Genomic DNA, 16,940 nt, shown 5'->3' with positions numbered 1-16,940 from the left:
TGTTGAAGTTGTCAGTGAACTTTTGCAGTCCAATTCAGACACTTGATATACTGTCTGTAACTAAGAATATGTTGGTAAGTTATAATAGCTAGAATGGTAATACCTAAAAGGTAGATTTTAATGTTAGAAAATACCATGTCTCAACAAAGATTTATCTTGTATATATTCTTTATCTACTTTTTTATCTTAATCATAGTAAATCATTTTTACATTAAAACATTAATCCTGTGTTCTAACTTTCAGGTTCGCAATTATCTGTCAGTGTTCCAGTTTTATATTCTTCATTTTCATCTGTTGCATCTGAAGATACAGATATCGCTGTAATTTTGGAGGAAAACCTAAGGCTTAGGTAAGAAGCTGAATAACCAAAACAAGTAGGCTTAATAACACTTCAACTATTAGGCAATATACAGAGTTTAAGTATTTAAATGCACTAGTATAAAATTATGAAAAGTAAATAACTGTATAATTCATTAAATGTAATGTTTATAAAATTTAAGACAAACCGGGATCCATTACAACTAGACTGGCAGCATGTTTACTTGTTAATTTTCTTGGTTCAACGTTTAAAATATTTACTTATTTTTGTATTGACACACTGCAATATAAACTGAGTGATGAGAACGTCATGCATGAATATGGAAAAACCAAGATACAAAACTTATGAAATGAAACAGCGTGGCTTGAGCATTGTGTCAATTCGGCCTATGTAGTGCTGACTGCATTGCTGGTCATCCCGTAAAGTTATGTTACTGAACAAAACCCAAGAAAAGTTGTGTTATAATGTATATTTTCTAGTGGAAAACATGTGAAGCTGAAATAAAGCAAGAATGGTTTGAAGATTTAGTGACTATTTAGTTATTCTAATAGGCTGCTATTTTTTGTAACACTTATTAAATATGTTGTGCTTTATATATTCCACTAGAAAATATGTGAAGCTCAAATAAAGCAAGAATAGTTTCAATACTTAGTGACTGTTTAAGTATTTTAACTGGGTGTTATTTTTTGTAATATTTATTAAATGTATACATGGATAGTGTAGGTATATATATATATATATAAAATTAAATGACTCTCTTAAGAGTTAATTTTTGTTTACATTTTAAATGTATCTCACTAAAACCCTCGTGACATGCACAGAAAAAAAGATGTCCGTGAAGAGAAGGTTAACTCTTATATAGTTTACACGCAACAGCCCAGATTGTTGATTTTCAACACTATGAGCAAAATTTAAGGAAACCAACAACAATCAATATTTCTCAGTGTTATTTTTTAACAATAGCTAGCGTTAATACAGCTCTGTGCAAAAAAATTAACATTGTTGAAAGTGTAATTTTAATTCTGTAAAGATTGGGACAATATATTCACTATGCCGGGTTTCATTTTAACTCTATTAAAGTTAATCCAACATTGGCAATCTAGCTGTGTATTTGAATCATAGAAGATTTAGCTAAAAGTGGAATAATATTTGACTCTGCATTAAGTCTATTGCTCGTATAATTAAAGTTTATTTTAAGAGAAGTATAAAACGTTATCAAATGCTTTCTTCTACTAGTGTTGAAAATATCATTGTTGATTATTTGAAGTTTAAATAATGTAATTTAAAGTTGTCAACCGATTATGACAATTACACTTTCATAAAGAGGACGTAATTCAAGTATCTTTGAAATGTATTGCTTTACCATATATTTGGTTTATTTTCTCATTATAGTAAAAGTATATTTCAGGAATTTCTAAAAAAAAATGTATTCAGAATAAGAATGTCGTGACATATTTTGTAAGATTTCGTGTTGCAAATGTCAAGATTGTTACATTTTTGAAACAGGTCACGAATTAAGGTGAGCTGCAAAGGAAATTTTTTAAGTTACCTTCACGTGTGTTTAAACATTACTAACAATAACAGAAAGAAACACTAATAAGAAAGTTTCTTACTTATATAGAACTTTCTGTAAAAAAAAAAGTTTTATTGCTATATGTTATATTCGCTAGTTTTCGTTTAACAAAAAAACCTAGACGTCCTACTCTATCTGCATAATAAGCGTGTCCAGTAATATAAAATGTATATTTATTGGTCACGCGAATTTAACATTACTTCGTTTAAGTGTTGAACGTAATATGGTAGTAGCGTCAAGTAATCTCGAAGAAATGCTGTGGTTTTTCTTCACAGATTTCAACAGTATTTTCAATTTTCTGTCATTCATTATATGCGATGCTTAAATGTATATTCTAACCAAAAGTACTTACAGAAAACACGAAAGCATTGCTTGAAATATCCTTGAGAGGCTTGTATTACTTCAGTTATCTTGTATCCAGTCTTACATCTAAAAGTCCTTAAAGTGTGTTAGACCTAGAGTAAATAATGTTGGAATATGATGTCGCCTTGACATTCAAATCGTTATTTTTTTTAAACACGATCTTAAAGATGGGAAACCTTATTACGTCACACCTCTTTTCCGAGTTTTCTAGAGAAAACACAGTTTCTGATTTTGTGAAATAAAAGTCTCCTTAAATAGCGGACAGTGACAAATATTATAAATATAAAGATATACATTTCATAAATTTATTTATTGCTTCAATGAAATAATTTCTTTATTTTACTTTATGCATGTAATCAGTTTATATAAAATAAGAAGTATAGCTTACCTTGAAAATGTGAAATATTTTAGATAAATTTAAATAAACATTTGTCATGTACTAAAGAATGAAATAGAATACATTAAGTGAAAGCGTTGGGCCGACCATAAACCATAGTTTAGATGTATATTAATGATCAAGCTATTCCAAATTAGTATTTTTCATGAAAACCAAAAAAGACAAAAAAGACTGCATATGACAAATGCAATGGAAAACTTGATGTTTGCATTAATTCTTATCATATTTTAAAAATAACAGTTGGTGAATAACCTTTACTTTGTTGGATAACGTATGATAAATGTTTTATTTTGTATAATGTATATATATACTTTAAAATCCTATCAACGTTTATTGTTGTATTAATATTTAAAATGTTTCTTTTTTTCCTTTGGTCATTCTGAAAACGGAATCCCTTTTGTTAACTCAAGGCTCATCTCTCTCAATCACGATCATTAATTCTGCGAGCTTGGTAATAAAATAATCCGAGGAGAGCTTTGATACTTTAAAAAAAATAATAATTCTCATTGTAATGAAAATATGGTTGAAAAGATTACGTTAAGAAATGGTACCTGAATTATGTTACAGGATTTATCCTCATATTGCTTATTTCATGGGATAGGCTCAATCTGCAAAGACAATTTCGTTTCGATTAATCATTAAAAACATATGGGCCGTGAACAAAAAATGCAATTGTTAACAGTAATCAATAACTTGTACAACATGTAAGAGATTTAACAATAAATTAACGAGGTACTTTCCTAAGTTTCAATTTGGAGATTCATGTTTGTGCCCATGGGAGTTTTTTTATTTTTAAAACCAATATCTGGTGAATAAAATATTTAAAATATTTGGACAACTCTGCTTATGATGAACAGTTTCAAAGAATTCACGCTCTCCTTCAGTGATTAAAACATTAAACCTTATTTGGAGAAATGGTTCAGAGAACAAGTAGAAATACGATTAGCAATTAACTTCTCAAAACTCTTAACAGGAAATTAATGTATACATAATTCTAAGCCATGTTTGTTTTTGTTTTTTAGGGGGGAGAAGTTTAAAATGAATTAAAATAATATTAGCATACACAGTGTTTTATTGGTTTGTTTGAAAAGTAATACATTTTACACCTGTTCGATGCTTCGCTAAACAAAACAGTTGTAAGGAGCTATATTGTATATTTATGAATAGGGGGTATTTTAAATGTGTTTGTAGTATTTTTTTTCATCATTAATGTCTAATTCTAAACATGTTTCAAAAAGCATTATACGCCAGTTGCTCGGATGACAATGCATATCCTACTGTTAATAAAGTTTGAATTTACTTCATTAGTTTGTAATATAAAGTAAAAACTTATAATAAAGTAGTAGTTTTTTATATAAGCAGTTATTTACATGAAATTAATCTATTAACACTGTTAATGTAAATATCTAATTAGATTATAAGTAGTTCCTTCGTTTAAATCTCCGGTTCAGAGTGATTGTATACTAAGCCTTCTAGAATCATGTATATTTTGTTGTTTAAAGCAACAACGGGCCATATATATATGTATATATATATATATACATATATATATAGTATTTCATTCTATTGTTGTATTATCCAATATCGTTTGTTTTTTGTTTTGTTTTAATTTCGCGCAAAGCTACACGAGGTCTATCTGCGCTAGCCGTCCCTAATTTAGCAATGTAAGACTAGAGGGAAGGCAGCTAGTCATCACCACCCACCGCCAACTCTTGGGCTACTCTTTTACCAACGAATAGTGGGATTGACCGTCACTTTATAACGCCCCCACGGCTGAAAGGGCGAGCATGTTTGATTGCAAGTCGAGCGCCCTAACCACCTGGCCATGCCGGGCCATCCAATATCGATAAGTGAACAACAATATGCATAATTTTATAAAAAAAACAAAAAAACTAGATCGATTAAACGTTTGGCATGCCAGAATATGTTGGGCGTTTATTATAGTCTTTATCAGATATGCAATATCAGTTATATCAAAACTAATAACCATGTTATAGGGGGGTGAAGTTATGAATCTATGATGCCACACATGTTCATTTATTTAAATGTACTTCAGAACAGAAACGTATAAAGACATTTTTCCTGACTTGTATAATCATAAGTTTGTAACTAAATACAGTACATAAATAATAGTTAATCTGCTAGAAAATGCCGCAGTCCAAGTATTATCTTCAATTAACTTTAGACATTCTACCTGACGCCGCAGTACAAACATTATTTTCAATTAACTTCAGACATTGCATCTGATATGGAATCATGTCTAACAAATTCTGAACCCACAGGTTAAAATGTGATGACACAGACCAAAAATTAAATCATCCTGTCTCTTTTCGTCCAGTACTTTATTTAGGTATGGTCAGCTCTTGACCAAACTGAAGCCATTTATAAGCAGAGAGCTGTGGTGTTTATATGTTACAGAAAATCTAAATATCTGACTATTACAAACGAAACAACAGAGATATTGTTGGAACAATTTTTCTAGAAATTCGGGTTTCATTTATAGGATGTAGTTTCTTTTTTCAAAATGTTCATCTTCATAATGAAGAACTGATCTCAAGGTCATATGTTTTTCTTCTTCTTGAACTATCCATTTCTTTATAAGTAATAATTAAATACATATTACTTTTTTCATACAAAAATGACTATGTTACGTATAATTGTGTAATATTCTATATTGCTGATATTCTTTCGTGTTTTCAAAGTTTCCATATTTACAAAGGTGATATTAACATTTTCCCAATTTTGGAATATTGTAAATTAATCACATTTTATAACTGCTATTAGAATTACTTACTCTGTTTCCAATCGTTCTCCAGTGGGTCAGCGGTAAGTTTCTGGATTTACAATCCTAAAATCCGGGGTTAGATTCCCCGTGGTGGAAAGAACGCACATAGCTTATTGTGTAGCCTTGCGATAAAATAAACAAACCATTTATGATAATTTTCAAACTGTTGGCCATGATTATGCGGTATCGCTGGACACCAAAATTTCCTATGTAACGAGGTGCTGAGTTCAATCTTAGATCATAAATGTTGACAAACGTTCCACAGCCAATCCCCTATTCGTGGACGGTAGCTTCCAAAATCATGTTTAAACAAATCAAATGAACAGAAGTTTTGTTTGTTTATTGAGTTTTGTCCAATATTACTCGAGGGCTATTTGAGTTAGCTGTCTCCAATTTTTAAAGTACAGACAAGAGGGAAGGCAGCTAGTCAACACTACACACCACCAGCTCTTAGGTTACTCGTTTACTAACTAATAGTTGGATTGGCCATCACATTATAGCTCTCCACCGATGAAAGAGCAAGCATGTTTGGTGAGGGGATTAGAAACCATGATCTGCAGATTGCGAGTGGAATGCCCTAACCACCAGGCCATGAACAGGAGACCACCAGTACGTTGTCAGGTGACATCGTAAGTAAGTTGGGGAATGGTTTGATGTGGATATTGGTTTCTATCTCTATGATTCTTAGAGACGGTGCTTTGGACTTAGACGCGTAACGTGACGCTTTATCCTGATGTAAACATACCTACTTGGCGCCCTAGCCAAGCAGTGCAGAAATTTAACCTTATATAACGGGTATCAACACACTGTGCTGATAATGGTTAGAGTCCACCTTTGTTTTACTGTGCACTTTGTAAAATTTTAAATTTCTATTGTATAAGAAACCTAACATAGCCATAAACTCCAACGAAAAGGTTCTTTACATTCACTTTCCCATGATGGAAAGTCCAAATCAAAAATTGGTCTCGGTGGCTTAACTAAACGCAGACCTTGCCTCAAGTGAAAGGTAAGTTTCATACATGTTTCTGCAGTTTTTGTAGGATGGAAGAAAATTGTGCACTCACGGTTTAGTCTTCTTTACAAATACAAGAATAAAGAAAGCAAATAATATAACACCAGAACACTATTAAATTCCCTAACGATAGTAATTATAGAAGTAAAATGTAAGTTCATATTTTTCGTCTGTTTCTTTACGATACAAGACCTACCTGAAGTATATTTTAGAGTTGTGTGTGAAGGGCATTTGAAAGTGTATGAAGTTGTAACAATAGATAATGATTCGACTACAAGAGGCTATAACTGATTTACTTCCAGGCCATAGCCAATACCCCTCGTGGGGTGCCGGTGATGGCTGGGAAGGAGGTATAATTTCAACATCTAATTATCACAAAATATCAATGTGAAAGGCGAAATTGTGTGTTGACAATTTTGTTTGTAGCGGGAAATCTGTAAATCTACATTAGATTAATAACTTGGAGCAAAGATTATTTTCTGAACGGCGATTATTGCGTGTTGGAAAAGTAGGACAACAATGAGCAGAGTATGGAAGTGGGAGTGTTTGAATAGTTGCAGGAAAGTTACACAATTTATCAACAAATGTTTAAAAGTATCAAGTTGTACTGAAGTGTTCGAACATTTGCCATACATTACTTCCTGTGTAAAGTAATTATATTTTATGGAACTTTCATGTACATTGTTGTTGGTGTTGTGAATGGCGTTTTACTCTGTGCTGAGAGTTTATGAATTTCTTTACATGCTAATTTTCTCAATGTTGTCTTGATTGCTTTTCGAGGTAAGCCATGATACACCACATAAGTAGATGCGCTGTCATTGCAAAACACAGTTCAAAATGTTATAAAACCAGGCTTCCTCTAATTAATAGACACGTTTTCATGAACAGCAAATCCAACAGACCTTTTTGAAAGGTTTTTCTTAATTAGTTGGCACATTGTCAATGTTAATAATGGTTGGAGACGGCTTGAATGGGTAATGAAGAAAAACTTTAATATAAGTTTAACACAACAGCAAATGTACAACGTTTCGACAAGGTTTCGTCATCTTCAGGTATCATTATTAGTCTCAAAGTGGGTTCCTCGTCATCGAATCGTCAATATTAGTCAGTCATAAAACGAGAGCCCCCCCCCCCCCACCAGTGGCACTGCAATATGTCTGCGGATTTACAACGCTAGAAACCGGGTTTTAATACTCGTGGTGGGTAGAGCACAGATAGTCCGTTGTGTAGCTTTGTGCTTAACTACAGACAAACAAGCATAAAACGAGTTGGCAAGCTTTACCATACTAGTTATCATGATGATATGGCTGAAAAGTCATAGGAAGCTTAGTAGAAAGGCTTCGCCTTGTTAATCTATTCGCTCTCGTAAAAACCAAATCAAACAGGCCTGACTGATAGATTTCACTATAATAGATAGTATATTCCCACGAATATCAAGTCATATAAAGACTTGGTAGGTAGACTTCGCCATAATAGTTTACACGATCTTATGAATAGTAAATAAAAGAAAAAGGCTTGGTGTGCAGGCTTCGCCATAATAGTTTGTATGATCTTATGAACAGCAAGTCAAAAATGGCTTGGTAGGTAGACTTCGCCATACTAGTTTGTATGATATTATGAACAGCACGTCAAAAAAAGGCTTGGGAGGTAGGCTGTACCATAATAGTTTGCACGATCTTATGAACAGCAAGTCAATAAAGGTTTGGTAGGTAAGTTTTACCATAATAATTGGCACGATCTTACGAACAGTAAGCCACAAAGGTCTGATAAAATATTTCTTCATCTAATTCGACTTGTTTTCACAATGATGCCGTAGTTTTCCACGTAATGTGCTACGAATATGAAGTCAGACAGGTTGAGTCTGATTGGAAGGATTTGTCCACTCTAACTGGACAAATTTCAAGTAGTTTATACACTTTTCTTAGTGAAATGTTTCATAATTTCCTGTACCAATCTTTCTTACTTTTTAAAGAGTTTGTTAAGTTAGTTAAAAATCTCACGAATAATCTCTAACACAACCGAGGAATGTTTATGTGGAAAAAGAGGATAAAGATGTATGGATGAAAAAGAGTCTGTCCTTAGACTGAGATACGTACCATAGCAGGATGAAGTTGGTAAAATAACTGTAAACACAATCAGCAAATCATTTCAATGACGTAGGATAATCTAAGTATCCTTACTGGAAATAAGCTTGTTGTTGTGTTATTTATCCGTGACGTAACTGTGTTGAGAACAACTGACATCATACAAGTCTTCCGATGGCTCAATAGTAAACCCGAAGGCTTATAACACTAGAATTACGAGTTCGATCGCCGCAGATCGTGCACTAAAACAAAAAGAAACATTGTATTCACAATTAGGATGCTACAAGAAATACATTAGTTCAAATTAGATAAAGATACCCAGATCATGATCGCCTGAAAACCATAGTTTATACGATGCCTGGCCCGGCATGGCCAGGTGGTTAGGGCGCTCGACTCGCCATCTGCGGATCGCGGGTTCGAATCCCCGTCATACCAAACATGCTCGCCCTTTCAGCCGTGGGGGCGTTATAAAGTGACGGTCAATCCCAATATTCGTTGGTAAAAGAGTAGCCCAAGAGTTGGCGGTGGGTGGGGATGACTAGCTGCCTTCCCTCTAGTCTTACACTGCTAAATTAGAGACGGCTAGCGCAGATAGCCATCGTGTAGCTTTACGCAAAATTCAAAAAACAAAGAGACAAAACAATACAATGCCTGATTATTTATTTTATACTGCAGAGCTGTACAATAGGTTATCTATGTTATCACAGGGATCGAATTCCGAATTCTAGCGATACAAGTTTTCTAAGTTACTGCTTATCTAACGGGGAACTTGAAAATGATTAAATTAAAGTGTACTCCAAAAGAATATGTTCTGTACTCCAAAAGAATATGTTCTGTACTCCAAAAGAATATGTTCTGTACTCCAAAAGAGTATGTTCTGGACTCCAAGTGTGTTAGCTAAATAAACTTAGCATTGCTTTTGTGTATAAAAATAAAGTGAATTAATATAAAAATTAAATATATCCATCGAATTTTAAATAAGGTTATCATTTCAATAACGAGTGGTGTCATATCTGAAGTGTATAGATATCAGTTGCATAACACAAGGCAATAAAATACGAGCGGTTTACAGATATTTTTTAATATCATAATTAAGTTATAATAACTTTTTACTGTATTTATTCGCCATTATTTTGATGTCTCGAACAGCTGATATATAATGGATCATATTAATTGTTTTTGTACGAAGGTATGCTACAATGTATATCAACACCAAACATAAAAGGTCACACATGTTATAAATATCCCTGTTTTTAAATACATTAAGCGTCAATTCAATATTTTGAAAGACTTGACATTTTGTCTGACTTTCACCAGTCAGATATGAATGATAACAGACGTTTCGAGTTACAAGTGCTATAATCCATTCTGACAAAACATTAAAGATAATTAGATGTTTGAGAAAATCGCAACCAATTCCATACTTGTCCATGTTCGTTATTGTTTTGTTGACACTCATGTAATTTGTTTGTTCACGACACACACAAAGCTCACGTGATTTCTGAGTGATGACGCGCTTCGTTAGAGATATATCCACATTAATGAGCACAGCCACAAGACAGAAATTATAAAAAAAAACTCGGCGTTTTGAAAAGTGACCCTATTATCTTATGCGATGTTCACAACACACTCGTATAGATACATGCACAAAAGTTTACATAAACATAGATTTGTGAAGAAAGAATGAATGTTCACCATAATGGGACTTATGATACTAAGACACGATTCCAACTCATATCATACTTGTTAATCAAATAAAAGTGTGTTGTGCTAAAGATCGTGAAAGTTTTTCTTCCCGAACTGAAGCAGATTTCATAAATACTCCACGATATCACACCTTACGGATGGAAAGGAAGAGTACAAGGGTCCGGCATGGTCTTTAGAATATTTTGTTGAAGGCTCATCTTCTTTTAGAATACGGTTGAAGTAGGGAAACAACGTAGGTATCACACCACTTTCCGTCCTTCGATTGTGTATCACTGACACACACATGCCACTAGGATTTTCTATATTTGGCGCTGTTAGTGGGCGTAGTGTCCCAAGACTTTTCGCTTTTTGTCGGTTGCCTGATTTACTTTGACTTGAAGATTTTTTTCCTGTATAAAAAGTAATAATAATAATAATGCGAAACGTAAGAAGTTTAAGCTACTTTTAATGTTTCTTTCCTTGGAAAAAAAAATCACATTTTCCCCACGACTCATGCTAAAATGTCACAGTATTTAATAATAATTACAACTCCAAATATTGATTGTTAAATACATCATTATTTTAAACATTAAACTCTAAGTTGAGCTTAAAATAAATAGATTAGACTCATTTATTCTATTAGTAAAAAGAGAACATGTTTAGCTCCCAAATGACTGAGTGGTAACTCTGATGGCCTTATAACATTAAAAACTGGGTTTCGATACCCATGGTTGGCACAACACAGGTAGCCCATTGTGTAGCTTTACGTTTGCCAACAAACACACAAAACTATTAGTAGCAAAATAATACATTCAGCGAATTTGAACTTTAGCAAAAGTGTGGAGGCAATTTTGTACTTAAAAGAGGGTTGTCAGTGTTATATAATTAAACCTCTACTGTGTGCAATTTATCATTATTCCAAAGTTGGATTTGAAATTAATTTTAAAACTAGTTGTTTTTGTGGAGTAGCTCCACAAATGAAAACTAGGGGAAACAAAACTAACTTGTAGCTGTTATTATCTAAATATTGACTTTGAGAATACCGAACTTTTCTCTACAAGTAAGATAAATAAATACATATATATAGCGTGTGTCGTAAGTTATTGATTTGTTCGAAACATTAACCTGTATAACCAAAGGGGTGGTAGCTTTAATTAATTACTGATGGAGAACAGTGTGAATAAATGCAGCATTGAGTTAATTTCAAAATCTTTTAATCAGACTTTATCATTTCTTCATGTAACAGAGTGTAACAACAGTAAGTTCTATCTAATCGACAAATATAAACTTTAATAACATTTAATTGAAGGTAGAATATACAAACCTAACAGAAAGAGGTTATAACTCAAAATGAAGGTTTATGATAAATACCCACTTAAGACTGCAGTTGATAATTATGTACCAATATAACTAGAAAAATGCCCCCCCCACCAGCGGTATGTCTGCGGACGTACAACGCTAGAAACCGGGTTTCAATACTCGTGGTGGGCAGAGCACAGATAACTTAACTTCAAACAAACAAAAACTAAGAAAATACAGTCTTGGATCGTGTTCATGCTAAATTATGAATTTAATATTTGGTTTGGCTATTAAAATACTGTAAAAAAATGTAATAGAAAAAGGGAAATGTGTCATTAGAGTGGTTCAGACATTTACTTTTATACATGATCACCCAGTATCGCAATATGTCGTATAAGAAAATGTTTTAAACGCTTAAGTTGATCTTGATCATAAACACTTCCGTCAGAAATATATTATAACAGCCAAATAAACCTCGGGAGTTATCTACACAGTAATAAACATAATAAAAAAAAATCAAATTATGCACTGTTTGGGTTCTCTGTTATTGTTGTGCGCTCCTTCCACGGCAGGGAATCGAGCATCGGATTTTAGCTTGTAAGTCCAAAAACTTACTGCTGATTCGTCGGGGGAACTACTAATTGAGAGGGCAAGCTTTGTTTCTAAGAGTGAATTCGTTGTTAGCATATTTTCAAGAAAACTCAATTAAAAATTTGCAAACATGGCTATAAATGTATTATTTCTACTGTTGTTTTTATAGGAGAATCCGGTTTAAGTAATAACAAGATGTCGTGCATAACTCCATATTTGTTAAAAAATACGTTCTGATATTACTTTGTCCTTAATTAATTCTAAAACTTATATGTGTAGCTTAAGTTTCTCTTTTCAGTTGGATTTTTATAAGACTTGATTTGGCAGTTTGACAACTTAGTATGTTGTTTAATTCAAAAATAATCAATAAAAGAGAATAAAAAACTAAAATTTAATACAATTTCTTTTTATGTTTAGCGAATCATTAATCTACGAAGACACAATACAATAGGATTGAAAAGGAAGAAGACAAATAAGTACTGACATTTTTAGGCATTTTTCTCAATACCATTAAACTCACCAGACAGACACCATTAGGGGTAACATTTGTGATAAAAGCCACGCTAACTACAATTTTTTTTTCGCATTCCTCTTAAGTTGTCAATTGTGTGTTCAAAATTAAAGGCGTTTACAAATAGAATTTAATATCTATGTATTGTCTCTCACAAATCACTGCCCAAGAGGACTTGCGTCCAATACCAGAACTCGTCAGTTGGGCTTGACGATGAGAGACAAAATATTCTCTGAAGCGCTATTTGAATATGCAGTATAATAGTTTAAAAGTTACGGTTTAAATGCAGTTTTCATCATGTAAACCATGACTTGACAAAGTAGACAAATTAATAATAACATTATATGTCCAATTTAAAAGAATGAAATGGCTATCATGAAATCACATAAACTGATTCGATTGACGTAGTTGGCTAGTACTATGTTTTAATAAAAAATATAATAAAAATGTGTGTTAAAATTCCTTAAACTAAAAAAATCCAAGTAAGAAGCATGATTTTACAAGGCTAGAATAAATAGCCCGTGCAGATTAAATGCAGAATAAACAGTCCTTCCGTTTTTTGATAATTTTACTTGTGTTTCTTTAGAAGATAGAGATTGATGAGTTCCATTAGATGAACCTTTCCAGAATAAAACATTCGAAACAAATTATATTATTTCAAGATATCTTGATGAAGGTTGAAAATAATTCCAGGTTGCCTTATTAATTAATTAGATGCATAATCAGCAATTCACTGTTGGAGTATTCGAAACAACAAATAAACATTTTTGAATAATATAATTATTTTGGATAGACTTATCTTAACTTATTTAATTAAAGCTGGATTAATTGAGCTTAAATAGTTATAAAATAGTTACACTTTGTTACACGAAGAAAAACCAAAAACTAAATGATGATTAAGATGGGATACCAATTTAATTATTCCAGAGCTATTTTTCTTTTCTTGGCAACTGAATCTGTAAATATTTCAGGAAAATAACACTCCCTTTGTCTTGGAATTTAGTGTGTCAAAGAAACCAATATTTGTAGTCTTAATGAGCACGAGACGAATATTTGTGTATGTAAAGAAAAAGTTGAATACTCAGAGGACAGGACATGCCAATAGAAGAGTTAGATGCATTTTGTACTTTATTATATGTAAATTATACGTATTATATGTTTTTCGCAGCAAAGAAGGTTATTTCTTAAAGGTAAATTTTCCTGTGTTATTTTCAGGATTACATATATGTTTTTGTGTAGCACAAGTAAAACAAATATGTTAAGCCCTTCACTAGAATAAAAATAACATACTAAAATGTCTACAAAAGGTATTTTGAGAATGGGATATACCAATACATGGGGACAATTTTAATTTCGGGAGCAGATCTGAAAATGAAATCCAATTAAGGACTCGAGAGTGTCTTGTAATTACTAATGCCACTAAATGAAATAACTTCTTTTACTCAGATAGTAAAATATTATTTAGTTTTCTGTAAGATAATCAGATGAAACTTTCATAACACTCAGTGAAGTAAAATGTTAGCTTTGTACGAATCTTAAAATATGATACTCGTTTTTATTAAATAATGAAAATAAAACCTTCAGTTTTATTAAATAATGAAAATAAAACCTTCAGTTAAAGGAAGAAAATTATTGTCACAAAAGAAAATGATTCCAAGAACTTGTATTTTCATACACAGTGTGTGGGCTCCAAACAAAAATAAAGAAAAGGAGATAAGATAATAACAGGAAGAAAAAAAGTTGATAGTTTCAAGATATCTGAGGACAGTAAAATACATAAAGCTCTTGGAAATTTACAAAATGCTATATACACACTGAACAGCAGGTGAACACTAAGCGAATACTGAAGTAGTGGAAATATTCAATAGTAAAACTCTATAAAAAGTGAACTTGGAGATTTTTCTGTGATTCGAATTTTATGTGGAAGAAGATACTAAATTCATTTGAAATATTATGCAAAAAAAACACGAAAAATAGTCAACACTCTAACTTTAACATCTTAGAAGACTGCACAATACAACAATAAGTGAGATTATAGGTGATTCCTAAACCTTGTCCAATAATATGAGATTTAAGATAAATTTATACATATACATATATAGTTACGTTTACTTTAAAATTGACCACTTTATCGAAGGTCCTAAGCTTTTCACAATCAAATATTTATTTTCACGAATAATATTTGATAATCATTAAAATATTTTACTCGAGTTACAAGGAACACTCGTTATAGCAACATATTAGGTTAATTTATACCTGAAATACTCAATTATAGAATAAACTATTAGTTAATTTAAACTGTATCTATACACGTCTATAACAAATTTATTTTTGAACTAATCACATTATTTTGGACAAAATGACTAGAAACTACTCATGCAAGTTTTTTATTCTCACAGTTCCCTCACAGTGGCTCAGTGGTAAGTCTGAGAGCTTATAACACTAACAATCGGTTTCGATATTTAAAGTTGGCAGAACAAAGATAACCCATAGTGTAGCTTTGTATTTAACAACAAATAAACAAACCTCCATAGAATATAAAGGAAGAAAAAAAACCCGAAAGAGTTGTGAAGGGGCCCTAAAAATTGAGTGGTATGGGTATTTTTGGGCTTCTCGGGTGTAACTGAACAAGTTAAACTCAGAATTGATATTAAAATGTGAGAAGCAGTTAAAACAACAACATAACTTCAGCTTTTTCGAAATTTTCAAATTAGAACTTCAGGGCTGTTAGTGGTGGATCGTCTTTAAATAAGTATCAACGTTTACATTTTTTTTAACTTTCATACATGGGCTCCTTAATTGGTTGATCAAGGAGTTTAAAGAATATTACAAGATTAGCTGCACGGATTTACTGAAAATGTTGTTTGTTATTAAGCACAAAGCTACTCAAAGAGCTACCTGTGCTCTGCCAACAAGGGTATCGAAAACCGGTTTCTAGCGTTGTAAGGGGGGAGGGGAGGACTCACTGAAAATTAACAGAACATAAGGTGTGCAAAATTATTTCATTGGTATTCAAAATAATAAAACATGAATATCAACTCCAATCACTTGCCGTTAGTAAATTTTACCTTGAAATTATTTCTTATAGTGTATCATTTATCCAAAGTAACTTATTGTTCGAACTACGATAACATAATGAACAAAACTGTACATGAACAACTTACGTTAACTTTAATAAATCGTAAGTAATTTAACCAAACCTTTGTGAAGTGCTTCAATATCCAGCTCATCGTTGTCTTCATCGCATGACGACGACATCCCATTTACTATGGCCCTCTGGTGGAAACTTCTGATAGCTCGAGCATATGAAGTGTCATCAGATTCTGTAAAGGTGTCTTGTTGTTTAGGCGTAATACTACTTTCCGAAGAGCTGGCTGAATCACTATTGTTCTTAGAGTCAGATTCTACATGATTAAAGGGGTGACTAATAGATTTTGCAACTGACAAGGGACGCATTTCTATTATTGTTGTTAAATCATTTTCTCTAAACCTAATTTTTCTGACCTCTGGCGTTAGGGAAGATATACTCTTGGAAGAATCATTTTTCTGAGCACAACATCTCTGTTTTATATCCTCCACCTGTGCCGTTTCTTGACAGTTTCTGTAGTTGACGATGGAACGTTAGGAAGCATGCAACAAATATGTGAACGATTAAATAGAAACAACTTTTATTACTAAACTGCCCTACCATAAAGTTGCGATCGTAAAATGTCGTTTGATATATAAGTATGAGAAATAAGATTTATGAAAATGTGATAAAAAATTACTACACAAGAAAAAGCACTATAAAATTCTTTATGTCACAAAACATATATGTATGATTATTTAATTTCAAATTATTGATCAAAAAAAAAAAGAATAAAACATGTATATCAGATCTTTGTTTTATTTTAAACCAGTTTGTCAGGCAGGCGTTAGCCCTGCTATGTAGGGATGGCTTAGATTGTTCATCGAAATGGTATTTTAAAAATCTCCCCAAAAGGTCATCAGAACTTTACAATACTATACAGTGTTTCCTTTTATAACAATATCTATGTAATGACTGAGTCATAAGTTCTGGGTATGTCTGTAAGTATCACCTGTCTATTAAATAAAAAACTACATTAAAAACAAGCAAACAAGTAAAGAAAAATATTTTCAACTAAGAAAGTAAATGTAGGGATGGCTAATATCAATCCTTGAAAAACAATACAAACAAGATAGTAGGGATGGCACTTGCATCATCCCTACGTTATACCACAGGCAATTATTAGCATATAGCAGTATATATAACTATTAAATCACAATTGAGTTTAATTTATCCTTTTTTTGTCTGTTAAC

The 16,940-nt window shown here is 32.3% G+C and overlaps 1 protein-coding gene across 1 annotated transcript in view; it reads right to left on the bottom strand.

Annotated features, from left to right (window-relative positions):
• Nucleotides 1-9,669: 9,669 nt before the first annotated feature.
• LOC106470034 (gamma-aminobutyric acid type B receptor subunit 2-like) overlaps nucleotides 9,670-16,940 on the bottom strand; it is a 316,820-nt gene continuing 309,549 nt past the window's right edge. Inside the window, exons 19-20 of the mRNA XM_022399462.1 lie at nucleotides 15,821-16,221; nucleotides 9,670-10,629 (exon numbers count right to left, since the gene is read on the bottom strand). Of these exons, the coding sequence (XP_022255170.1) occupies nucleotides 10,346-10,629; nucleotides 15,821-16,221 (685 nt within the window). The 3' untranslated portion in view covers nucleotides 9,670-10,345. The remainder of the gene's footprint in view (nucleotides 10,630-15,820; nucleotides 16,222-16,940) is intronic.

The sequence above is a fragment of the Limulus polyphemus genome, unplaced genomic scaffold (assembly GCF_000517525.1).
Source record: "Limulus polyphemus unplaced genomic scaffold, Limulus_polyphemus-2.1.2 Scaffold101, whole genome shotgun sequence".
NCBI classification, from domain to species: domain Eukaryota; kingdom Metazoa; phylum Arthropoda; class Merostomata; order Xiphosura; family Limulidae; genus Limulus; species Limulus polyphemus.
This window is presented reverse-complemented; position numbering and strand designations above follow the sequence as displayed.